Source organism: Cervus canadensis, chromosome 4 (genome assembly GCF_019320065.1).
Source record: "Cervus canadensis isolate Bull #8, Minnesota chromosome 4, ASM1932006v1, whole genome shotgun sequence".
Taxonomy (NCBI): Eukaryota; Metazoa; Chordata; class Mammalia; order Artiodactyla; family Cervidae; genus Cervus; species Cervus canadensis.
In genome coordinates, this window is record NC_057389.1 from 68,179,486 (window position 1) to 68,206,306 (window position 26,821).

General features: G+C 38.0%; 1 protein-coding gene across 1 annotated transcript; it reads right to left on the reverse strand.

Annotated features, from left to right (window-relative positions):
- Position 1: 1 nt before the first annotated feature.
- On the reverse strand, positions 2–21,965 carry LOC122440887 (vomeronasal type-2 receptor 116-like). The gene is given in 6 exon segments (XM_043467568.1): positions 2–175; positions 177–216; positions 218–920; positions 4,763–4,909; positions 17,740–17,857; positions 21,915–21,965. Coding segments are annotated over 6 exon segments (1,233 nt in total).
- Positions 21,966–26,821: the final 4,856 nt, after the last annotated feature.

Sequence of the window (26,821 nt, forward strand, 5' to 3'; positions counted from 1 at the left end):
CTCAGTGCCTATTTCTCTTAAAATCTACTTCATTCCTGAAACCTTTCAAAGAGTTCTTCTCAGGTCTTATAAGAATGATATAGCACTTTGGGACAAAGATACAGCTTAGAAGCCCAGCACTGGAGGCCAAGATGGAGAAGATCTCCACAGCCACCATGACCTTGCCCTTGGTGCTTGTGGTAGACTGGGAGAAAGGTGACCCAGATACTGCAGAACCAACAGGCTGAAAGTCAGGAACTTGGCTTCATTGAAGGTGTCAGGCAGGTTCCCGGCCAGAAAAGCCAAGGAGAAAGTCCCCAGGGCTAAGGAGCCCAGGTATCCCAGGACACAGTAGAAGGCAGTGACTGAGCCCTTCTTGCACATGATAGTGAGCTCTTTGGGGTCAGAATGAGTGTCCATCCCAAGGAATGGAGGAGAAGTTCCCAGCCAGGCTCCACAGATAATCACTCGGATCAGGGAGCACATGGGAATGACATAGTTAGAGGCTCCTGTTACCAGCAGTCGCCTCATGGTTCTTCCTGGTGTCCTGGCCTTAAATACCAGAATTATAGTCAAGGTTTTGGCCGGAACAGTAGCAACAGCTACAGTGAACACAGCTCTAAAGGTGATTTGTTGGAGGATGCAGGTGGCTGTGTTGGGACAGCCAATGAAGAGTAAGGAGCAGAAGAAGCACAGGAGGAGGGAGATGAGCAGGACATAGCTGAGAGCCCAGTTATTGGCCTTGACTATGGGAGTGTCTCGGTGCTTCACAAAGATCCACAAAACCTCAGCTGTGATGACACCAAAGCACAGAGCCATGCAGGCCAGTGACATCCCCAAGAAATCCTTGAAGGCCAGGAAGGTTAAAACTTTTGGGAGGCAGCGATTCCTCTCACTGTTTGGATACTCTTGAGCTGGACACTGGACACACTGCTCTGCATCTGGGGAGAAAGCAGACTCAGTATTTATTTTCAGAATTTGTTCTTTTTCCCCATCACCTTTCCTGTCACTATATGTGCTGGTAACCCCTGATGTTACTGTTAGACACCTGAAGTTTAGATTCTATTCCTGAGCAAGTCACAATGCTTTTGGGTGCAGATAAGGCCAAATTCATGTAAATTTAATCTTCAGCATGTGTAGAGGTCAGGATGGATGATCCGTGCTCAGTCAATGTCACCAAATTCCTTACTATTTTCTCTATTATCCCTAGTGTACAGGCAACAAAATTGAAAAATAACAGAAAAATTTCACTTCATCCAAATTAAAACTTTTGTGAGTCAAAATTCCACATCAAGGGAATGAAGGGGCAACAAAGCAAACGTAAGAAAATATGTGTAAATCTTCATTTAAGGGATTATATCCTCAATAAATGAAGAATTTCTATAACCTCACATAAATAACAAACAATACAAACCAATTAAAAATGAACACAGAACTTGTGTATACATGTCTCCAAAGAAGCTATATATACATGAAAGAATGTTCATCAATACTACATGTTACAAAATGCAAAGCAAAACAGTGAGACACCGTTCTGGACCCATTAGGATGACTATTATTTTAAAAATAATTTTCAAAATGTCAGGTGTTGAGCACTGTAGCCTTTGTACATTGCTGGTGGTAGTGTTAATGACGCAGCTCTAATGGAAAACTGTTGGGAGTTCCTCAGAAAACTAAACATGGGAGAGCATCAAGGTAGGGAAACAGAAGGAAGTGGAGCTCACTTGGACCTGTGAACACATCATGAATACATGTAAGATAGTTTTTATTGGAAACAAACTGGAAACAAGTAGAAAATATTCTTATAAAAGTAAAACTGCAAGAAAGACCCACACAGACTCAGAAGTGGAAGAGAAGCTATCAAGTCAGGCCAACAGTCCTAGAGCCAACAAGAAAGAAGAGGAGGATCACACAGGCTCAGAAATCCTCCCTGGGGAGTGAATAGGTCAAAGTACATCTTGGGTGTTCCAGTTCTGGAGTCCAACACTGGACTGGGGGCAAGTGTTCACTAGGCTGGTTGGAAAAGCAGTGAGACTGAGAGTGAGTCTGTAAGAAACCTAGATTCTGCTCATGAAGAGTGAGCTATATACACACACACTCTTCCAATCTCATGGAAAAAGGCAGAGGAAGCACACTGAAATTTTATGGGATTCTGGCTAGTTTCTCACAATTGTTCCACTGCTTCCAATCCCAACTCATGTGCCAGTTATGGCCCTTTTTGCTCCACAGTGCAGCTCCATTGTAGGATAAGACTGCTACAGATGTGGAAATGGGGAAAAACCAGCTTGAAACTGGCACAAAATCTAATCTGGATGATGCCACTAATTACAAATATTAATGGTAAGCAGCAGAGTGAAAGCATCAGGAACTGTGACCGGTCTTCCTGGACTGCAAGTGCACACACGCCTGAACACAATGGATACCTGTTTCATCCCTTTTTGTTTCAGCACCGCCCCTCTCAGGGGCAAAAGTGCCAACATGGAAAGAGGTAAGAGCAAACTTAGAGCAAACAGAATCACTTAGAATCAAACCTCAGTGCTTCTACTCCAGACATTTTGGCCTGACCCGATCCCCACTTGGGTAGTGTGGATCACTGAACAGAAAAGGAGACCCTGCTTATAAAGGACTCTATTTTTAATTCCTCAGTCTTCTGCCCCACCTCCTACAACAGTGAGAGCTGCCAGCATCCCCTGAGAAGAAGATAAGAATACTGCTCACTTCTGATCCAGTTCCTCCACCAAAGCCATTGGGTACATGTAGACTTCTATAGATGCTCTAATGCACAATGGCATCTGTTCAAGACAAGAATAGTCATCTGTTTCATCTAATTTCACATAGGCAGAGAAAGTTAAGCAACATGGGAATAGTCTCAAATAAAAGAACACCAACAACAAAAGAAACATTTGTTAAACTGACAAAGGAGCACTTAAATATATGAATCAAATATTAACATGCATCAAGGGAGAAATTGACAATGACAGTATATTAGGGGAACTGAACAACCTACGCACTTCAATGGAGAGATCATCCAGGTCAATAAGCAAATAATGCCCTTAAAAAACACATTGGATCAGACTTAAAATCTATCTACAGGACATTTCATCCAAAAACAAAAGAGTACACCTTCAATTTAAGTGTCCATAACATGTTTCTGGGCTTCCTGGGTGCCACTAGTGGTAAAGAATCTGCCTGCCAACGCAGGAGATGCAAGAGACATGGGTTCAGTCCCTGGGTCTGGAAGATCCCCTGGAGGAGGAAATGGCAACCTGTTCCAGTATTCTTGTCTGGAATATTCCATGGTCAGAGGACACTGGCAGACTATAGTCCATGGGGTCGCAGAGAGTCAGACATGACCGAGCAACTAAGCACAAGCATGTTTCTGGACCAGATGACGTAATAGGCCACAAGTCTCAGCTATTTTAAGAGGATCAAAATTATGTCAAGGACTTTTTTGACCTCAATGGTATGGATCTACAAATCAGAAGGAAAAGATAGGGATCATGGATTAAAAGATATAAACTACTAAGTATAAAATAATCTACAAGAATATATTGCTCAACAAAGGGAATAATATAATCAATAATTTATATTGTTTATAAACTATATATATATATTTTTATATATATATAAACTATAATCAATAGTTTATAATAACTTAAATTGAGTATCATCTATAAAATAGTTAATCACTATATGGTATACCTGGAGCTAACATAACAATTATACATCAATTAAAAATGTAATAATCAGAAAAATTTTATCATAGAAATGCTATATAATTGAGCAAATCCCCTTCTCTGTCTATACTCAAAGGAACTGAAAGCAGTAACATGAATAGGTACTTAAACAATGTTCTTAGCACCAACACTTAAAATAGTCAAAAGATAAAAGCAATCCAAATGTCCTTAATGGACAAATGGATAAATAAAATGTGGTATATTCATGCAATGAACCATTGGTCAGTCTTAAAAAGAATGCATTTTCTGACACAGGCTACAATGTGGGTAAATCTTGAAAATATTAGCCTAAGTAAAAGAAGTCAGGCTACAAAGGGGAAATACAAAATGATCCTACCCAAGTGATGTAATTGGAGTCTTCAAGCTCATAGACCCTAGGAGAGGGGGTAAGTGAGAGTAACTGTTTCAAAGGAACAGAAATTAAGTTAGATATAATGAGTTCTCCAGAGGAATAGTGGAGATGATTGTACAACAATGCAAATGGATTTAAGGTCCCTCAATTGTAATCATAAGAATGCTTTGAATGTTAATTTTTAAAAGTATTTATTTGACTGTGCTGGGTCTTTTTTGCTGCCTGGGCCTTTCTCTATTTGTGGTGAGCAGGGTCTACTCTCTAGCTGTGGTGCATGGGCTTCTCATTGCAGCATCTTCTCTTATGGCGTAGCACAGGCTCTAGAGTGTTCAGACTTCAGTAGATGAGGTACAGGGGCTCAGTAGTTGTGGCTCCAGACTTTAGATCACGGGCTCAGTAGTTGTGATGCATACGTTTACTTGCCCCATGGTATGTAGGATTTTCCGAGACCAATGTCTTCTGCATTGACCTGTGTCTTCTGCATTGACAGGGGGATTTTTAGTCACTGATCCAGCAGGGAAGTTCCAGTAAATTTTATATTATGTATAGTATACCATAATAAAAACAAATAGTACAAAAGAATAAATAAATGTGTGAAGAGATTGGTTCATGACTCCTTTATCAATGCCTTCACTTTCCTTTTCACTGGAAAAAAAAAGTGGAGTTATCATAGGGTAATTAAACATTTTTATACCTGTGTGGTTGGAAATGTGTCTCTCTGGGCAAAAAGCACAAATACAGCAACAAAAAGGCCTTCCTTCTTGTGGAATTTTCCTATATCCTGAAATGCAACTCTGGCTACAGAAAGATTTAGGTATCTGAAAGGAAAAATAGAGAGTCACTGGTCATAATTCTGCACATGATTAGGTGCTATCAGAGGACATCTATATTTCTCCCAGAAGAAGAAAGGATGTCTCACTTTCTACTACATTGCTGTGTGTGCTCCCTCCTCCCTGCTTGGTTGATATCATCTAGACATCTAAGTGTGGGTTATGAGGTTTGTGTTACCTGTCTTTCTTTTGAAACATTTATGCAGATAGCCAAAATTTTATAAAATTATTTCATGGCTTTTATTTCATACACTCCTGGCAACATACCTTGTTTTCCTCTTGTTTAACCACCTCACCCCAAAATTCGATCAAGGCACATAGTCATGTTTTCATGATACTGAAAATTTATGTGCAGAAAAAATATTTTACTATACTCCCATACTTGGCTGCATAGAAGGCTGTAGGTTTGAGATAAAAGTACCTAATAATGTGAAAAGCTACCACCTTACTAAAAGTAGCTTCAAGAAACACAATAAATGTATGGTATGAAGAGGCAAAGTTTTAGTATGTGTGGGGAAATGAAGATTATGATCCAATTCTGCATGCCTGATCCAAGTATTGCAGTTTTATCCAGAAATAACACATTACTCTAAAGGCATAAATCATTGCTTTATTAATCAACAAAATATTACTGTGGAATTTTCAACTAAAATGAAAGGAAATCATGTTCAAAGTTTTGATGTACATAATAGAATTGTTCAATGATCAAAGGACATGAAAATGACCTAAGGAATGCATGAAAGTGAAAGTGAAGTTGCTCAGTCGTGTCCGACTCTTTGCGACCCCATGGACTGTAGCCTACCAGGCTTCTCCGTCCATGGGATTTTCCAGGCAAGTGTACTGGAGTGGGTTGCCATTTCCTTCTCCAGAGGATCTTCCAGTCCCAGGGATCAAACCCAGGTCTCCCTCATTGTAGGCAGACACTTTTCCCTCTGAGCCAGCAGGGAATGCACAAATGGAATTTTAAAAAATAGTTGAATACTTAATCTACATGTGATTATTTAAACATAAGTAGGACTTTCACAATACATAAATAAGGCTCAGAGTTCCCACTACATCCACGACCTTTATTCATTGCACTCAACTGCTGTATGAATACATATGCTGAAATTTGAAATAACCGTCTGTACAAACATGCTTATTTTAGACAGTGGCTCATATTGTGTGTAAGATTACTTAGTATGAAGTCTAGACATTGCATTCAAAGAGTAAATATAGGAAATTACGTTGTGTTTGCACACACAACCCACAGAGCTGAGGTGTCAGGCACAGTCATTGCCCACTAGGCACTCTGGTGTGAAGCAGTAGGCACAATGCCTCAGCATGGAGTACCCTGTGAATGAGTGAAACTAGATCAGGCACAAAGGCAAAAGATGAGAGAGGTGGCTGAAGATGGTGAAGAGGGATGGTGTTCACCTATCCTTATGAAAACACCAAAATCACAAATGACTGCTGAAAAGTCATCAAAAAAAAAAAAAAAAGGAAAACCACTGGAACCTGCTAAAAAAGATACCTTACATCCAAAGCAAAAAAGAAGCCACAGCAAGATGCTAGGAGGAGCACAATTGTAAAATCTAATCCCATATCTGTTGGATGAACTACCCACAAACTGGAAAAGCATCGTACCACAGAAGTTCTCCCACAGGATTGAAACTCCTGAGCCCTATATCAGACTTTCCAGCCTGGGGATCTGGCAACGGGAGGAGAAGTCCAGAGAGAACCTGCCTTTGCCGGCCGGTGGGGTTTGATCACAGGAATTCCACAGGACTAGGAGAAACAGAGACTTTAGTCTTGAAGGATGCACACAAGGTTTTTGTGCACCTGAACCCAGAGTGGGGGTGGGTGGACAGTGAACTTGTAAGAGAATGGGCCAAACAGACCTGCTAGTATTGGCAAGTCTCCTGCAGAGGTGAGAGTAGCTATGGCTGATTGCAGGGACAAAGACCCCAGCAGCAGCAATTCTGATGAATACTCATTGGCATGAGCCCTCCCAGAGGCTGCCATTAGCTCCACCCAACCGTCTATATATTCCAGTGCTGAGATGCCCCAGCCAAATAATCAATAGGGCAGGAACACAGCTCCATCTTTCTTAAAGTCCTCCTAAGCATGACCCTGCCCACCAGAGGGACACAACCCAGCTCCACTCACCAGTGAAGTTTCTCCCCAGGAACCCAGCACAAACTTCTTAGATGGCTTCATCCAGCAGAGAGCAAACAGAAGCAAGAAGAAATAGTACCCTGAGACTTGCAGAATGGAAACTGGAGTCACAGGAAGACAAAATGAGATGGCAGAGAGATATGTGCCAGATGAAAGAACAAGATTGATAACCTACTGCAAAAAGAGTCCAGAATAATGATAGTGAAAGTAATCAGAGATTTCAACAAAAGAATGGAGGCAAGGATTGAGAAGATGCAAGAAATGTTCAATAATGACCTAAAAGAACTGACAAACAAAACAAACCAACAGAGTTGAACAGTAAGATAATAGAAATAAAAAATACACTAGAAAAAACCAATAGCACAAATATTAAGGGAGAATGGAAGGGTTACCTGGAAGACACTGCCACAGAACAGAAAAAAGAATGAAAACAAATGGGGACAGACTAAGAGACCTCTGAGACATTAAATGAACCAATATTTGCATTATAAAAGTCCCAGAAGGAAAACAGAGATAGAAAGGTCCAAAGAAAATATTTGAATAAATAATAGCTGAAAATTTCCTGAATATAGGAAAGGAAACATTCACCCAAGTCTAGGAGGCACAGAGAGAGTCCCGGGAAGGATAAGCTCAAGGAGCAACACATAGAGACACACAGGAATCAAACTGACAAAATTTAAAATCAATGAAAAAAATTTTAAAGTGACACAAAGAAGGCAGAAAATAACATACAAGGAAACTCACATAAGATAATCAGTTTATTTATCAGCAGAAACTATACATGGCAGAAGAGAATATTTAAAGACATGAAAGGGAAGAACCTACAACCAAGAATACTCTACTTAACAAGAATTTCTTTCAGATTCAACAGACAAATCAAAAGTGTTACAGACAAGCAAAAGCTAAAATAATTCAATGCCACCAGAACAGCATTGTAACAAATGCTAAAGAAAATTGTCTGAGCAAAAAAAAACAAAAAAAAAGCCACACCTCGAAACAGGAAAATTAGTAAGGGAAAAACTTACAGGTAAAGGCAAACATGGGCTTCTCAGGTGGTTCAGTGTAAAGAATCTGTCTGCCAATACAAGAGATGCAGGCTCAATCCCTGGGTTGGGAAGATCCCCTGGAGAAAGAAATGGCAACCCACTCCAGTGTTCTTGCCTGGGAATCCCATGGACAGAGGAACCTGGCAGACTACACTCCATGAGGTTGCAAAAAGGTCAGATATGATTTGTGGACTAAACAACAAAGGCAAACATACAGTAATGGTAGGAAATCACTCTCAAATATGATATCAAAACCAGCAACTGTGAGAAGAGCACAAATACAGGGTGTTTAAAATGCATTTGAAATTAAAATACCAGCAATTTGAGAGTCTTGTTTAAACGTAGACTGCTATATCAAAACCAACTGGTAACAACAAAACTAAAATCTACAATAGATACAACACACACAAAAGAATAAAGAATCCAAGCATGATACTAAAGTTAGTTACCAAATACAAGAGCAGAGAATAAAACAGAAAGAGATGAAAAAAGGCTACGAAAGCAAATCCTAAATAATCACCAAAATGGCAATAGAAACATACATATCAATAATTATCTTTGGATTAAGTGCTCCATGCAAAAGAGGTAGACTGGCTGAATGGACCTGTATATGTGCTGTGAACAAGAGATGCATTTCCAATCTAGGGACATGTAAAGATTGAAAGTAAGGGGATGAAAAAGGCTATATAATGTAAATGGAAAACAAAAGAAAGCTGGAGTAGCAATACTCATATCTGATGAAACAGAATTTAGAATAGAGACTGCTAAAAGAGACAAAGACACTAAATAATGATCAAGGGATCAATGCAAGAACATATGACAATTGTAAATATATATGCACCCAACAAAAAAGCACCTTAATATATAAGGCAAATACTAATAGCCATAAAAAGGAGATATTGAAAACAGCACAACACTATTTGGGAACTTTAACACCCCATTTCTGCAATGGACAGGTCATCCAGACAGAAAATCAATAAGGGAACACAGGTTTTAAATGACACTCTACACCAGATGGACTTAACTGACATTTACTGAGCATTCCATCCAAAAGCAGCAGAATACATATTCTGCTCAGTGCACATGGAACATTCTCTGGGACTGATCCCATGATGAGACACAAAGTGAACTCACAGAAAATTTAAGAAATTGGAAATCATATCAAGTATCTTTTCTGAACACAACACTATGAGATACGAAATCAATTAAAAGCAAAAAATAGTAACAAACACATGGAGACTAAACAATATGCTACTAAACAACCAATGAATTACTGAAAAAATCAAAGAGAATATCAAAAATACCTACAGAAAGTTAATGTGATAGCACAGCTATTCAAATCTTATAAAACTCAGCAAAAGCAATTCCAAGAGGAAAGTTTATAACAATACCATCTTATCTCAGGAAACAAGAAAAGTCACAAACAACCTAACCTTACACCTCAAGCAACTCTACAAGAAGATCAAACAAAACCAAGTTAGCAGAAAGAAAGAAACTATAAATATCAGAGCAGAAGTAAATGAGATAGAGATGAAGAAAACGATAGAAAAGATGAATGAAACTGAAACCTGGTTCTTTGAAAAGATAACAAAACTGACAAACCTTTAGCCAAACTCATCAACAAAAAGGGGAGAAGGCTCAAAGCAATAAAATTAGTAATGAAAAAGAGAAGTTACAACAGACAACACAAAAATAAAAAAGATCATAGAGACTAATACAAGCAACTAAATGCCAATAAAATGGACAATCTGGAAGAAATGGACAACTTCTTAAAAGGTACAATCTTCCATGACTAAACCAGGAAAAAAATAGAAAATATGAACAGACCAATCACAAGTAATGAAGTTGAAAGAGGGATTAAAATTTTTTCAACAAACAAAAGTCCAGGGCCAGATGGCTTCACAGGTGAATTCTATCAAACATATAGAAAAGAGCTATTACCAACCTTTCTCAAACTCTTCCCTAAAATTCCAGAGGAAGGAATACTCCCAAGCTCATTCTATGAGGCTACCATACCAAACCATACCATACCAGGCTACCTGATACCAAAACTAGGCAAAAATGTCACACAAAAAGAAAATTATAAGCCAATATTTCTGATGGACACAGACACAGCAATATACTAACAAAATGAATGCAATGATACATTAAAAGGGTCATACACAATGATCAAGTGAAATTTATCTCAGAAATCAGGGATTCTTTGGTATATGCAAATAAATTAATGATATACCATATGAACAAAGTGAAGAATAGAGACTTTATAATCTCAATAAATGGAGAAAAAATATTTTGACATAATTACATCTGTTTATGCTTTTAAAAAACTCTCCATAAAGTGGGGATAGAGGGAAGATTTTGTGTGTGTGTGCTCAGTTGTGTCCAACTTTTTGTGACTATGGACTGTAGTCTACCAGACTGCTCTGTTCATGGAATTTTCCAGACAAGAATACTAGAGTGTGTTGCCATACCCTCCTCCATGGGATCTTCCCAACCTAGGGATCAAATCTGTGTCTCCTGTGTCTACTGCTCTGGCAGGCAGATTCTTTACCATGGAGCCACCTGGGAAACCAGATGGAACATATCTCAATATAATAAAAGCCACATATGACAAACCTACAGCTAACATTATACTCAATGGTGAAAAGCTGAAATCATTTCCTTAATGATTAGGAATAAGACAAGGATGTCAACTCTCTTCCTTTTTTTCCAAAATAATTTTGGAAGTCCTAGCCACAGCAATCATAGAAGAAACAAAAAAAAAAAGTATTTCATATTGGAAAAGAAGAAATAAAACTGTCAATGATTGCAAATGACATGTAAAATACAAAAAAATATCCTAAAGATGCTACCAGAAAACTACTGGGGCTCATCAATGAATTTTGTAAAGTAGCAAGATGCAAATTAATACACAGAAGTCTGTTGTATTTCTAGATACTAGCAATGAAAGATCAGAAAGAGAAATTAAAGAAACAGTTACATTTATCACCTCATCAAGAAGAATGAAATATCTAAGAATAAAACTATCTTAGGATAGAAAATACCCATACTCAAAAATCTATAAGACACTAATGAAAGAAATAGAAAATGAAACAAACAGATGGAAAGATATACCATGTTCATGGATTGGAAGAATCAATATTATTAAAATGACTATATCACCCAAAGCAACATACAGTCAATGCATTTTCTATCAAATTGCCAATGATGTTTTCATAGTACTAGAACAAACAAATCTTAAAATTTGTATGGATCTACAAAAGACACTGAATAGTCAAATCAATCTTGAGAAAGAAAAATGGAGCTGGAGGAATCAGGTTCTCTGACTTTAGACTCTATTGCAAAACTAATGTCATCAAAACAGTATGGTACTTTCACAAAAAGAGACAAGCATAGCAAATAAACAGAATAAAAAGACCAGAAATAAACCCACCTACCTATGCTCAATTCATCTACAATGAATGAGGCAAGACAATACAATGGAAGAAAGACAACCTCTACAATAAATAGTGTTGGAAATACTGGATGGCTATATGCAAAAAAAAAATTAAATTAGAACATTCATTAACACCATACACAAAAATAAACCCAAAATATATTAAGGACCTAAATATAAAACTGGATACTATAAAACTCTTAGAAGAGGGGCTTCTTTGTAGTCCGGGGGCTAAAACTTACATATGGGCCACAATGTATGGGGCCCAAGTTCAATCCCTAGTTGGGAAACTAGATCCCACATACTGCAACTGAAAATTCCACCTGTCACAGTTAAAAATCCCACATGTTGCAATGAAGATCAAAGATCCTATGTGCCACAACTAAAGATCCAGCATGGTGGATAATAAATAAATAAATAATTATAATAAACTTTTAGAGGATATCATAGGCAGACACACTTTGATATAAATCACAGCAATATCTTCTTCAATCTGTTTTCTAGAGTAATGAAAATTAAAACAGATACAAACCAGTCAGACCTAACAAAACTCAAAAGCTTTTGCACAGCAAATAAACCATAAACAAAACAAAAGGCAACCCACAGAATGAAAAAACAGTTGTAAATTATATGGACAAAAGGGATCACCCTCCAAAATTTACAAACAGCTCATGCAGCTCAATATCAAACCAAACAAACAATCCAGTCAAAAAGGGGACAAAAGACCTACATAGACATTTCTCCAAAGAAAAAGAACAGATGAGCAGAAAGTACATGGAAAAGGTGCTCAATGTTGCAAATTATTAGAGAAATGCAAATCAAAACTACAGGGATATATCACCTCACACCAGTCAGAATGGCCATCATTGAAAAACACGTAAATAGTAAATGCTGGAGAGCATGTATCTAAAAGAAAAGCCTTTTAAACAAATGGTGGGCATGTAAATTGGTAGAGCCACTATGGAGTATAGTACTGAAGTTCCTTATAAAACTAAAAATAGAGCTAACATATGATCCAGTAATTTCACTCCTACACATATATATGAAAAAAACATGGTTGCAAAGGATACATGGACCCTACTGTTCATTGCACCACTGTTTACAATAGCCAAGACATGGAATGAACATAAATGACCACTGAAAGATGAAAAGATAAACAAACTGTGGTACATATATAAAATAAAATATTGCTCAACCATTAAAAAGAATAAAACGATGGCATCTACACCAACATGGATGAACTTGGAGATTACCATACTAAGTAATGTAAATTCGACAAAGACAAATATCATAATATCACTCGTATGTGGAATCTAACAAATGATACAAATGAACATATTTACAGAACAGAAAAAAAAATACAAACTTTGAAAACAAATTTATGTTTACCAGGGGGAAGGGTGGAAGTGAGAGATAAATTGGGAGTTTTGGATGAAATGTTCCACTACTATCCTTGCAATTAATGAACAAGGACCTACTGTATAGCACAGGGAATTCTGCTCAATATTCTGTAATAACCCAAATGAGAAAATAATTTTAAAAAGGATACAGGTTTATGTATAACTGAATCACTTTAAATACCTGAAGTCAACACAATATTATTAATAAACTATATTATTAATAAACTATTAATAAACTATTATTAATAAAATATACAATAAACATTAAAAATTAAGAAATGTAAAATAAATTTTAAAAAAGAGTGAATTTAGTGCTCAGTTCAATTGATGCACACTTCATCTCATATGAGGATTCCATTCTAGTATATTTACAATGCAGAGTTCTAAAGAATAGCAAGGAGAGATAAGAAAGCCTTCCTCAGTGATCAATGCAAAGAAATAGAGGAAAACAATAGAATGGGAAAAACTAGAGATCTCTTCAAGAAAATTAGAGATACCAAGGGAACATTTCATGCAAAGATAGGTTCAATAAAGGACAGAAATTGTAGGGACCTAAAAGAAGCAGAAGAGATTAAGAAGAGGTGGCAAGAATACACAGAAGAACTGTACAAAAAAGATCTTCACAACCCAGATAATCACAATGGTATGATCACTCACACTCACCTAGAGCCAGACATCCTGGAATGTGAAGTCAAGTGGGCCTTAGGAAGCATCACTACAAACAAAGTTAGTGGAGATGACGGAATTCCAGTTGAGCTATTTCAAATCCTGAAAAATGATGCTGTGAAAGTGCTGCACTCAAAGTGCCAGCAAATTTGGAAAACTCAGCAGTGCCCACAGGACTGGAAAAGGTCAGGTTTCATTCCAATCCCCAAGAAAGGCAATCCCAAAGAATGCTCAAACTACCACATAATTGCACTCCTCTCACATGCTAGTAAAGTAATGCTCAAAATTCTCCAAGCCAGACTTCAGCAATACGTGAACCGTGAACTTCCAGATGTTCAAGCTGGTTTTAAAAAGGCAGAGGAACCAGAGATCAAATTGCCAACATCCATTGGATCATCGAAAAAGCAAGAGAGTTCCAGAAAAACATCTACTTCTCTCCAACCAGTTCTCCTGAAGCTGGAAGAACCAGGACACAAAGTTGGATATTGAAAAATTGATTTCTGTTCCATTCCAGGAACAAATCTAAATGTATTCATTTTATGTAAATTTTAGCCAGTAGAATTAAACAAGGCTTTTGAAGACAAAAGAAGAGAAAAAGTATGATATGGTACTTGTCACAGCACTCAAAGGCAGAAAGAACAGAAAACTATAACTTCTCCAAAACATTTCAGCTAGAGATCAGATGAATTCTTTAAAAACTGTTCCAGGAAAAAGAAAAATATGTAATATTTTCTAAATCATTCTGTGCAGCTAGCATTACCTTAATAAAAATAAGACAAGAAAATTGGAAGAATATAATACTACAGACAAATGTCTTTTTATACATCTTCACATCGATTATATATACATATATATAGGTATATGTGTGTATATGCATGTAAACAGTATAATTTTCCTGAGATTATTCTAGAAATAAAAGGCTGTGCTACCACTGAAAAATCAACATAATTTACCATATTAGCAAAATAAAGCAAGAAAACCTGATCATCTGAATGCATGCAGATCAAGTGTGGCAAATACTCTCAAATCCTTAACTAATAAAACCTTAGCAAACTAGGAGCAGAGGGAACTACCTCAAATTGATAAACCACATCTTCTAAAGATTCCTTTCTTACATCCTATTTTATAGGAGTATGGTGATATACTAAGCAAATACTAACAGATAACAAGGGAGAAATAGACAACAAGTCAATGTCAATAGAGACATCAATATCCCATTTTCAACAGTGAATAGATCTTTCAGACAGATAATCCATTAGGAAACTAAGTAAAAGAAGCCACTCAAAAATATATTAATAATAACTATATATTACATAAATATTTATATGAAATACCAGAACAATAAAACACTTAGAGAGAGTAGGTTGCTGACCAGGATTGGGAGGAGAGGAATATGGGAATAGACTGATGATAAGTGTAGAATTTCATGTTGGGGTAATACTCATGTTCTAAGATAGTAGGGATGGATGCACAAATCTGTGAAAACAAAAAGCCAATGAATTGTACACTGTAAAAGGCTTAATTTTAAATTAGGGGAATTATATCTCAATAAAACATTGATTTAAAAATTCAATACAGATGTATACACATAAATTCTTGACTTTGATGAAACATGAAACAAAAGTAGAAAAATAAAAGATTTAACTACAAAAATGGGAGCATTTTCATAATTCTCCATTCCGCCCCAGGATTAAACGGCAAGAAAGAAACTGTGATAAATTACTGTGAAGGGCTCAGACAAGTACTACATAAAGCATTTTATAAATTAATAAGCAAAAGACCAGCACCTCAGTAGAGATTATTAAAGACAAAGGCTGTGAACAAACACATAATTTGACAAATGCGTTCAATAGTCTAAAATCAAAGGCAACAATACCGAGATTTTAACAAGCAAAAATGTGCACATTAATATGAAGGCCTTAGATTTTGTGCCTCGAAGGTGAAGCAGAGAGAATATTCAATTTGGCAAGAATGACGACCCTGCCCTCTGCTGGCTGCATTGTGAAGTGCTAGTTTCGCAGCAGGTTTCTTGATAACACATACATACCAAACGCTGTATGAAAGTGCATGGGTCTTGACCCAACAATTTGAACTTGTTGAAATCACAGAACTGTTCCAAGTTTATTAGGAAGAATTAATAACCCCTTATTTATTATTGCATAAAATTAATGACAATGGCTTAGTATTCCACATCTATATGAAATCACATTTGTAGATTTTAAACAATAATGTAAAAATCCATTTGCCCATGTTAAATAATGTTTATGATAATTTTTATGTTTAAGAAACAGTTTACAGAATCATGTTGACAGTATATACCCATGTAATAACCCACACAGTTTAGAAAAACATTCTAGAGTTGTCAATCACATGATACCTGTAGCTCTTAAGCCCAGAGTGGAAATGTGCAGAAAGATTCCTGCTTGCTGCTCAGAAGGAAGGCAGTAAAATTTGACCTCTAGCCTTGTGACATCACTAAAAACTCTCACCCCTCCCCGCCCGCCACAGACCTCATAGACAAAACAGGTTCCCTCTTCCCCCCACAATGCCTGAGATCAGAGAGTTTCCCTCATTCCTTGTTAGCCCTTCCTACCATCCTAACCCTGGTAGAGGGAAAAGAATCAGTAGCTTTCACAAAACTAGAAAATGTACACGCATGAAACAATTTCTATAAAACACTGCAATTCATGTTTTGGTACAAGATACAGAAGCACACCGAGAGGAAAGAAAACATGACATGAGACAGCTGGAAGGGACAAAGATGGGGCAGACAGAGGTCAACCCACAGATGAGAGAAAAGGTCAGAGCCCTCCAGTGCAGGACACCTGCACAGATGATTGGGTTTAAGACAGTTCCAAAAAGAACTAGTAAGGAAGCATAGTACACAGGTTCTAAATACCTCCTCACTCTTCTGAGGACATAGGCATGCTGAGAAATGTCGCAGAAGCACTGTTTACCCTTTCACTCAACACATCATGAACAGAACACAGGCTGCTTGATGAAAACCACCTTTCAAGCTTCTGTATTATAAATCAACCACAGACATACATTTCACAAAAGTAGACAAAGTCCAGATTTTAAGGCAGTGGGTTTTTTTTTTTGGAGAGGTTAAGGATATGTATAAAAATGAAGGGATTTGACTCTCTCTGAAATATTACTGAGTTTTCTACTCTTGGCTTTTCGAATAATGAGCTGAATATCACACTCCTGATGGGATTTGATTAATGATCTTTAGGGGACTTCTATTTTTACGGTGGTGAATCCAAGGCACTTAGGGTCTCTCTAGGACAGTACATTTCAGCAGTGTCTTTGTTAATAGTGAGCATTCAGGCTGAGCCAGTTTCTCCTAAGTGTGGCCAGGGTGATCAGTGTCACAAAAGCGTTGTGTGCCTCAGCCTAAGGGTCCTAACAATGGAAGGGGTTGGGGGTCAGCAGTCTCACTGATTCTAAGACCTCCAGGAACTAAACATGGATATTCTGCTGATGGAATGAACAGGATAAATGCATAATTCACTTCTCTGTCTTGAACAGAGTAAGGAGGGGAAAAAATTTCAAAGACAAAGAAGCAATAGAACATTCAGAATCCCATTGGTCTATATTTCTGCCACTTCTGTGCACCACTGAGATCATTTTCAAGGGGATGAAACACACACACATTTGCATGTGCAAACAATAACTTACGTAATGGTTGTCACTTCTTCTGGTCTGTGCACAAAAGACAGCTGGAATATTTTTGCTTTCTGGCCTAAAGAATACAAGAGGAGAAACCCACCCACCATCAGACCCCCATCTCTGCAGACACTTAGCTTCTGGTGTTCTAAACACCGTCTTTATACGTCTCACAGGCAGTGTGTAAAGGGCTCAGGATTCAGAAAGCATGGCAGGGTCAGCCCAGCGGAGATAAAACCTGTGTCTAAGCTCAGCTGAGGAGAAGCTGAGTCAAGGAGCAAGTCTGCAGGCTCTGCCCTCAGAACGGAACACTTTTCCTCACCAGCACCACAGCACATGCCCACTAACACTCGTCTCTGAGCCCGGGGAAACACTCCAGGACGTGTGCGGGCTGACGTGTCGGATGGGGGCACAGTTAGAATCATAAAGGAGGTATTTACGAGGGAGTCACGGTGCTGACACCTCACCCCCAGTGTCACTGTGAGCGGAGCAGCCTGGCTTCCTCTTTTTACCGGTTCCTATCAGCTTCATGGAGGACCACCGGGGAGGCCCCTGTCCTGGGGCTCTGCACCTGTCGCCTCCAACCTGGTGGAAAACAATGAGCATAAACATGTCCTTCCTCTAACCTCTGTGATTTCATCATAGCGTGTGACTCTCAAACGTCACCGCTTAGGGGCAGAGAGTTAGGGCTGGAGGGAACAAGCCCATCCTGACACTGAGACTTTTGTCATCTTCTGTTCAGGACTGATTTCCTCGCAAAGAGCCCATGGTTGTTGTGAACTACTGCTTTAAGGGACTCAGCAGGGTTAGGAAAATCTGGTCTGGAATCAACGTGGAACTTTTTCGCATAATACTGATTTTTAGTAAAAGGTAAAATTAATCGTCAATTTCTGATCATGACATATGTAATTAAGAAGCCACTTTATCTCAAATAAAATTTTATTTCAAATCTATCTTATGAACAACTTAATTTTACATGTTAAGAAACTATGAAAAATAAGGAAAACTAAATTCAGATCTATCACATACAATGAAATAATATGGATTAGAGGGAGATAAAATAGAGGAGAGAAAAACAATGTAAAAATCAACGAACGGTTCTTTGCAAAGATCCACAAGAATGACAAAACTTTAAATAGATTGCTAAGAAAAAAGGCAGAAGATTCAACTACTCAAAATAAGAAACGAATGTTGTGAGCATTACTGCTAAAATAATAGAAACAAAGAATTCAAAGAGAACACTTTGTACGACTGCACATCAGCAGATTAGATAATCCACACAAAAGGGACAAATTCCTGAAATGTTCCAACCAAGACTGAATTAAGAAGAAATAGAAAATCTGAATAGATCTATAATTAGTAAGACGATTGAATCAGTAATCCAAAAATTCCAATAAAGAACAGTGCCACATAGTTTCACTGTTGCATTCTACTAAACATAAAAATTAGTTAATAATCATCATTCTCAAATGCTTCCCAAAAATTGAAGAGATGGGCACTCTCTCTAACTCACTTCATGAGGCCAGTATTACTCTTCTACCAAAACCAGAAGAAAACAATACGAAAAAATAAAACAATACATGGATATACTCATGAATAATAATAGAAATATCTTCAGCACATACTAGCTAGCTGAATGCAGCAGCACATTAAATGGATTGTGAAAAATAACCAAATGAGATTTATTCCTGGAATCTAAAGATGGTCAGATTTATTACATTCTTTGCATCTAAAGATGGAGAAGCTCTATACAGTCAGCAAAAACAAGACCAAGAGCTGACTGTGGCTCACATCATGAACCCCTTATTGCCAAATTCAGACTTAAATTGAAGAAAGTAGGGATAACCACTAGACCATTCAGGTATGACCTAAATCAAATCCCTAACAATTATACAGTGGAAGTGAGAAATGGATTTAAGGGACTAGATCTGATAGACAGAGTGCCTGATGAACTATGGACGGAGATTCATGACATTGTACAGGAGACAGGGATCAAGACCATCCCCAAGAAAAAGAAATGCAAAAAGCAAAATGGCTGTCTGAGGAGGACTTACAAATAGCTGTGAAAAGAAGAGAAGCCAAAAGCAAAGGAGAAAAGGAAGGATATACCCATTTGAATGCAGAGTTCCAAAGAATAGCAAGGAGAGATAAGAAAGCCTTCCTCAGTGATCAATGCAAAGAAATAGAGGAAAGCAATAGAATAGGAAAGACTAGAGATATAATCAAGAAAATTAGAGATACCAAGGGAACATTTCATGCAAAGATGGGCTCAACAAAGGACAGAAATGGTATGGACCTAACAGAAGCAGAAAATATTAAGAAGAGGTGGCAAGAATACACAGAAGAACTGTACAAAAAAGATCTTCACGACCCAGATAATCACGATGGTGTGATCACTCACCTAGAGCCAGACATCCTGGAATGTGAAGTCAGGTGGGCCTTAGGAAGCATCACTACAAACAAAGCTAGTGGAGGTGATGGCTATTTGAAATAGCCAGTTGAGCTATTTCAAATCCTAAAAGATGATGCTGTGAAAGTGCTGCACTCAATATGCCAGCAAATTTGGAAAACTCAACAGTGGTCACAGGACTGGAAAAGGTCCATTTTCATTCCGATTCCTAAGAAAGTCAATGCCAAAGAATACTCAAACTACTGCACAATTGCACTCCTCTCACACGATAGTAAAGTAATGCTCAAAATTCTTCAAGCCAGGCTTCAACAATACATGAACCATGAACTTCCAGATGTTCAAGCTGGTTTTAGAAAAGGCAGAGGAACCAGAGATCAAATTGCCAACATCCATTGGATCATTGAAAAATCAAGAGAGTTCCAGAAAAAAAAATCTATTTTTGCTTTATTGACTATGCCAAAGCCTTTGACTGTGTGGATCACAACAAACTGTGGAAAATTCTGAAAGAGATGGGAATAACAGACCACCTGACCTGCCTCTTGAGAAACCTATATACAGGTCAAGAAGCAACAGTTAGAACTGGACATGGAACAACAGACTGGTTCCAAATCGGGAAAGGAGTACGTCAAGGCTATATATTGTCACCCTGCATATTTAACTTGTATGCAGAGTACATCATGAGAAACACTGGGCTGGAGGAAGCACAAGCTGGAATCAAGATTGCTGGGAGAAATATCAATAACCTCAGATATGCAGATGACACCACCCTTATGGCAGAAAGTGAAGAAGAACTAAAGAGCCTCTTGATGAAAGTGAAAGAGGAGAGTGAAAAAATTGGCTTAAAGCTCAACATTCAGAAAACTAAGATCATGGCATCTGGTCCCATCACTTCATGGTGAATAGATGGAGAAACAGTGGAAACAGTGGCAGACTTTATTTTGGGGGCTCCAAAATCACTGCAGATAGTGACTGCAGCCATGAAATAAAAAGACGCTTCCTCATTGGAAGAAAAGTTATGACCAACCTAGACAGCATATTAAACAGCAGAGACATTACTTTGTCAACAAAGGTCTGTGTAGTCATGGCTATGGTTTTTCCAGTGATCATGTATGGATGTGAGAGTTGGACTATAAAGAAAGCTGAGTGCTGAAGAATTGACGCTTTTGAACTGCAGTGTTGGAGAAGACTTTTTTTTTTTCATTTATTTTTATTAGTTGGAGGCTAATTACTTTACAATATTGTAGTGGTTTTTGCCATACGAGAGCCCTTGGACTGCAAGGAGATCCAACTAGTCCATCCTAAAGGAGATCAGTCCTGGGTGTTCATTGGAAGGGCTGATGTTGAAGCTGAAACTCCAATACTTTGGCCACCTGATCGAAGAACTGACTCATTGGAAAAGACCCCAATGCTGGGGGAAATTGAAGGCAGGAGGAGAAGGGGACGACAGAGGATGAGATGGTTGGATGGCATCACCGACTCAATGGACATGGGTCTGACTAAACTCCGGGAGTTGGTGACAGACAGGGAAGCCTGGCGTGCTGCAGTCCATGGGGTCACAAAGAATCGGACACGACTAAGCGACTGAACTGAACTGAAAGATGGTCCAATATATGGAAAGAAATAAATGTAATAGCTAAGAGTAAAACACTGATGCCCTTTCAGAGAAAGATGCCTGCTTTTGCCATTTCTACTCCACATAGTGCAGGAGGACCCTGCTAGAGAAAATAGGCAAGAAAAAAGATATGAAAAAAACTATATTAAAAAAGAAGCAAAAAATGATCCCCATTCACAGATGAAATGGTGTAACATGTAGAAACCCTCAAATTACACACAGACACAGACAGAGACGCACAATAACCAATGCACACATTTTGACTCACTGGGGAAATTCAGCAAAGTTGCACAATATAAAATCAATACACCTAAGTTATTGTGCTTCTACATGCTCATGAAGAACAGTTCAAAAAGGAATAAAAGTTCTTAGCAATAAACTTAAGCAGTGAGGCAAAACTGTACTATCATTCAGTGTGGAAGGGACAGACTTTTTTCAACAAATTACATTGAGTAAAGTGAAAAGTGAAGGTAAGATAAGTATTTTTAATTCAAAATGAGATCCAAGATGGAGTCCTTTCCTTGGGATGAGAACAATCCCTGGGATGATCAGTCCTTTCAATTTGGCCAATGAAAGGGCAGTGTTTTGTTTTCTCTGGGAGAGACAGTCATCCTGGATACAGATTTCCATTTCCTGCATGCGATGCTTCCAGGTGTATTATCAATCGTCATGGTGTCCCACACACACTGCACAGGAAATGAAGTGTGACAGTGAGCACCTGCTCATGAAATTCACTGGTCCTTCCCTTTTCCAACCATCCTGAAGCAGGTGGCCCAACACAACAGTGGAATGGGCTTTTGAGGACAGAGAGTCTGTGTCCCCTGGGTGGAGATTCCCTGTAGGGATGGTGCACTGTTCTTTGGGGAGGTGCAAAATTTCTAAATCATCATCCTTTATAAGGCCCTGATTTCTCCCATAACCAGGACTCAAGGGTCCAGGACACAAACTACAAGTCTGTCCCATTACAGACATGGTTACCTTTGTGAACATATATTATTTGTCCCTGTTCTCTCCACATGCTGACCTACACAAAGTCAGGAAATCTAGTTCACCTTTGTCCTAATGTACCCCAGCAGCTAGCATATTGCCTGCTCTGTGTAAAAACCAAAGTTCTAATGAATGGGTAAACCAAATGTGGTACATCCACACAGTGGAATGTTTCTAGGCTTTCAAAGAAGGAAATTCAGATACATGCCACAATAAAGATGAACCTTAAGGATATTACACTAAGTGAAATAGGCTAGTCACAAAATAACGAATACAGATAACTTCGTTTATATGGCCTACCCAGAATAATCAAGTATTTAGAGACAGAAAGCAGAATGGAGGCTTCCAGCATTTGGGGGGTTTTTATGGAAATAGAGAGCTGTTGCTTAAAGGACATAAAATTTCAGTTTTGCACATTCTCAAGATTGGTTGCACAACAATGTGAATATATTTAACACTACTGAACTGTACACTTAAAAATATTTCCAATTATGAGTTTTACTTGACCTATATTTTACCATAATTTAAGACTCAACTTCCCCCAAGACTCTCCTTGATGTAGACCTGCTGATTGTTTGGAATCTCATCTCCTCTCTCTCTTGCCCTCTCTTGGCTCAGCCACACTAGCTTTCTCACTGCTAATTGAACATATCAAGCTCATTCCCATGCCAGGATCTTTGCCCATGCTGTTCACTCTGTCTAGAATAATTTTCATGCCCAAATCCTTATTGCCAAACTGGGACACAGGGCAGAGGTCACCTGCACAAAGGGGTACCCCAGACCTCTGGGTAAAGCTGCTTTTCCCATCTCTCTTTATTGATGCTCTTACTGCTTTTGAAATCACTTTATTTAGACATTTATTCTCCTGTAAGGTGTCTGTTGTCCATGCTAGAATAGGGTAGCGACACTGCCTGATTTGTCATTGTTGATTCCTACCACCTGTGTCAACTGAATGAAAATATAAATGGAAAAGTGCTTCACAAATAAAAACAGTTCTCAAACTGACTGGGAGAAGTGAAACTCAGTGGGTACAGACTTTCTGCTCAGGGTGATAAAAAGTTTTGGAACTGGTGATGAGGGGGCTTCCCAGGCAGCTATAGTAGTAAAGAACCCACCTGCCAATGCAGGAGATATAAGAGACCAGGTTCAATCTCTGAGTCAGGAAGATCCCCTGGAGGAGAGCACGACAACCCACCCACTTCAGTACTCTTGCCTGGAGAATCCCGTGGGCAGAGGAGCCAGATGTCATGATTTTAGTTTTTTTAATATTGAGCTTTAAGCTGACTTTTTCACTCTTTTTTTTTTCTTTTTATTTTTTTATTGAAAAATAATTGCTTTACAGAATTTTTCTGTTTTCTGTCAAACCTCAACATAAATCAGCCATAGGTATACATATGTCTCCTTCCCTTTGAACCTCCCTCCCACCTCCCTCCCCCTCCCACCCCTCTGGGTTGATACAGAGCCCCTGTTTGAGTTTCCTGAGCCACACAGCGAATTCCTGTTGGCTATCTATTTTACATATGGTAGTGTAAGCTTCCGTGTTACTCTTTCCATATATCTCATCTTCTCCTCCCCTCTCCCCATGTCCATAAATCTATTCTCTATGCCTGTTTCTCCATTGCTGCTCTGTAAATAAGTTCTTCAGTACCATTCTTCTAGATTCCATATATATATGTTAGAATACAATATTTATCTTTCTCTTTCTGATACACTTCACTCTGTATAATAGGTTCTAGATTCAACCACCTCATCAGAACTGACTCAAATGTGTTCCTTTTTATGGCTGAGTAATAATTCTTTGTATATATATACCACAACTTATTTATCCATTCATCCGTCAATGGACATCTAGGTTGCTTCCATGTTATAGCTATTGTAAATAGTGTTGCAATGAACAATAGGATACATGTGTCTTTTTCAATTTTGGTTTCCTCAGGGTATATGCCTGAGGAGTGGGATTGCTGGGTCATATGTTGGTCTTATTCCTAGCTTTTTAAGGAATCTCCATACCATTTTCCACAGTGGCTGTATCAATTTACATTCCCACCAATAGTGCAAGAGTGTTCCCTTTCCTCCACACCCTCTTCAGCATTTATTGTTTGTAGACTTTTTGATGATGGCCATTCTGACTTATTTAATTTATATGCAGACTACATCATGAGAAACGCTGGGCTGGATGAAGCACAAGCTGGAATCAAGATTGCCGGGAGAAATATCAATAACCTCAGATATGCAGATGACACCACCCTTATGGCAGAAAGCAAAGAAGAACTAAAGAGCCTCTTGATGAAAGTAAAAGAGGAGAGTGAAAAAGTTGGCTTAAAACTCAACATTCAGAAAACTAAGATCAAAGCATCTGGTCTCATCACTTCATGGCAAATAGATGCGGAAACAGTGGAAACAGTGATAGACTTTATTTTGGGGGCTCCAAAATCACTGCAGATGGTGACTTCAGCTATGAAATTAAAAGACACTTGCTCATTGGAAGAAAAGTTATGACTAACCTAGACAGCATATTAAAAAGTAGAGACATTACTTTGCCAACAAAGGTCTGTCTAGTCAAGGCTATGGTTTTTCCAGTAGTCATGTATGGAAGTGAGAGTTGGACTATAAAGAAAGCTGAGTGCCGGAGAATTGATGCTTTTGAACTGCAGTGTTGGAGAAGACTCTTGAAAGTCCCTTGGACTGCAATGCTAAATCCCCTGGACCAGTCCATTCTAAAGGAAATCAGTCCTGAATATTCGTTAAAAGGACTGATATTGAAGCTGAAACTCCAATACTTTGGCCACCTAATGCAAAGAACCGACTCATTTGAAAACACCCTGATGCTGGGAAATACTGAAGGCGGGAGGAGAAGGGGATGACAGAAGATGAGATGGTTGGATGGCAACACTGACTCAATGGACATGAGTTTGAGTAAACTCTGGGAATTGGTGATGGACAGGGAGGCCTGGCGTGCTGTGGTCCAAGGGGCTGCAGAGTCGGACACAACTGAGCAACTGAACTGAACTGACTGAGACCTGTGTTGGTATTAAAATAACTCATAACAGTTTTGTTGCACCCTATAGATTTTGGGAAGTTGTGCTCTCATTTTAATTTTTTTAACTATTTCCTGATTTCCTCTTTGCTTTCTTCATTTACTCATTAGTTTGGGTTTTTATGGTGTTGTTACTTAGTTATATGGTGTTTTTTTAGTTATATGTTTGTGTTTTTCTCATTTTATTTCCTATAATTGATTTCTGGTTTCATACCTTTGTGCTCCAAAAATGTAAAAAGCAATTTCTATACTTTTAAATTTGAGGCTTGTTTATTGGGCTATCATGTGATCTACCCTGGAGTATATATTCCATGTACACTATAAAAATATGTGTCATGTTATTTTTCTGAATTGAATCTCCTGTATGTATTTATTAAGTACAACTATTCTAATGTATCATTCAAGGCCACTGTTGATCTTCTGTCTAGATGATCAGTCCATTGATATAAATGGGATGTTAACATTTCCTGTTGTTTTTGTATTATTGTCAATGTCTCCCTTTATATAAGTCAATATTTGCTTTATCCTTTAGTTTCTCTTATCCTAGGCACATATATACTAGCAAATATATATATATATTAGTTTATACTCTTCTTGTGTTGATTCCTTTCACATTATATAATACCCTTGTTTGTCTCATGTAATAAAGATAAATTTGTTTTGAAGTCTATTTTGTTTGATATGGATACTGAAACCCCTCTTTTTTATAATATTCATATGCATAAAATATATTTTTGCAGTCCCTTACATTTATTCTTTGTGAAAAATTCAGCTCTGAAGTTAGTCTCTTATATAAAGCATATATGTGGGGGCTCAGTCACTCAGTAATGTCTAACTCTTTGCAACCCCATGAACTTTTTAGCGCACCAGGCTCTTTTGTCCATGAATTTTTCTGACAAGAATCCTGGAGCAGGTTGCCATTTCCTTTTCCAGTTGATTTTCCCAACCCAGGGATCTAAGCCACATCTCTTACATTTCCTGCGTTGGCAGGTGGATTCTTTACCTCTGCACCACTTGAGAAGCCCCAGCATTTATATGGGTTTTGTTTTCTTATCCTCTCAGCCACCCCGTGTCTCCTTATTGAATCATTTACTCCATTGGCAATTAAAGAAATTATTGATACATATGTAATTTTAAACATTTTATTACTCACTTTTCAGTTTTTTGGATAACATATGTCATTTGAGAAAAATTATTTTTAAGTAATCCATGTTGTACCAATTAATCAAAATTTCCAAGTCTTTCTTCTCTAAGGCTGGGAACAACTTTGTGAAAGTAGGAAAATATACAAATGAAAATGGAAAAATAGGGAAATGGACAAAAGAAATGAACAGAAAAAAAATTCATTAGAGAGGAAAACTTCAACAGGTGAGTATACAAATTGTTTAAAGTGTTGAAGTCAAAGAAATGGAAATTTTAAGAAATTAACAGAAGGAGCAAATTCAACATTCAGAATCTGATCACAGAATAGGAATCTCTTGTTTTAAGGCTTTGAGTCCTTCT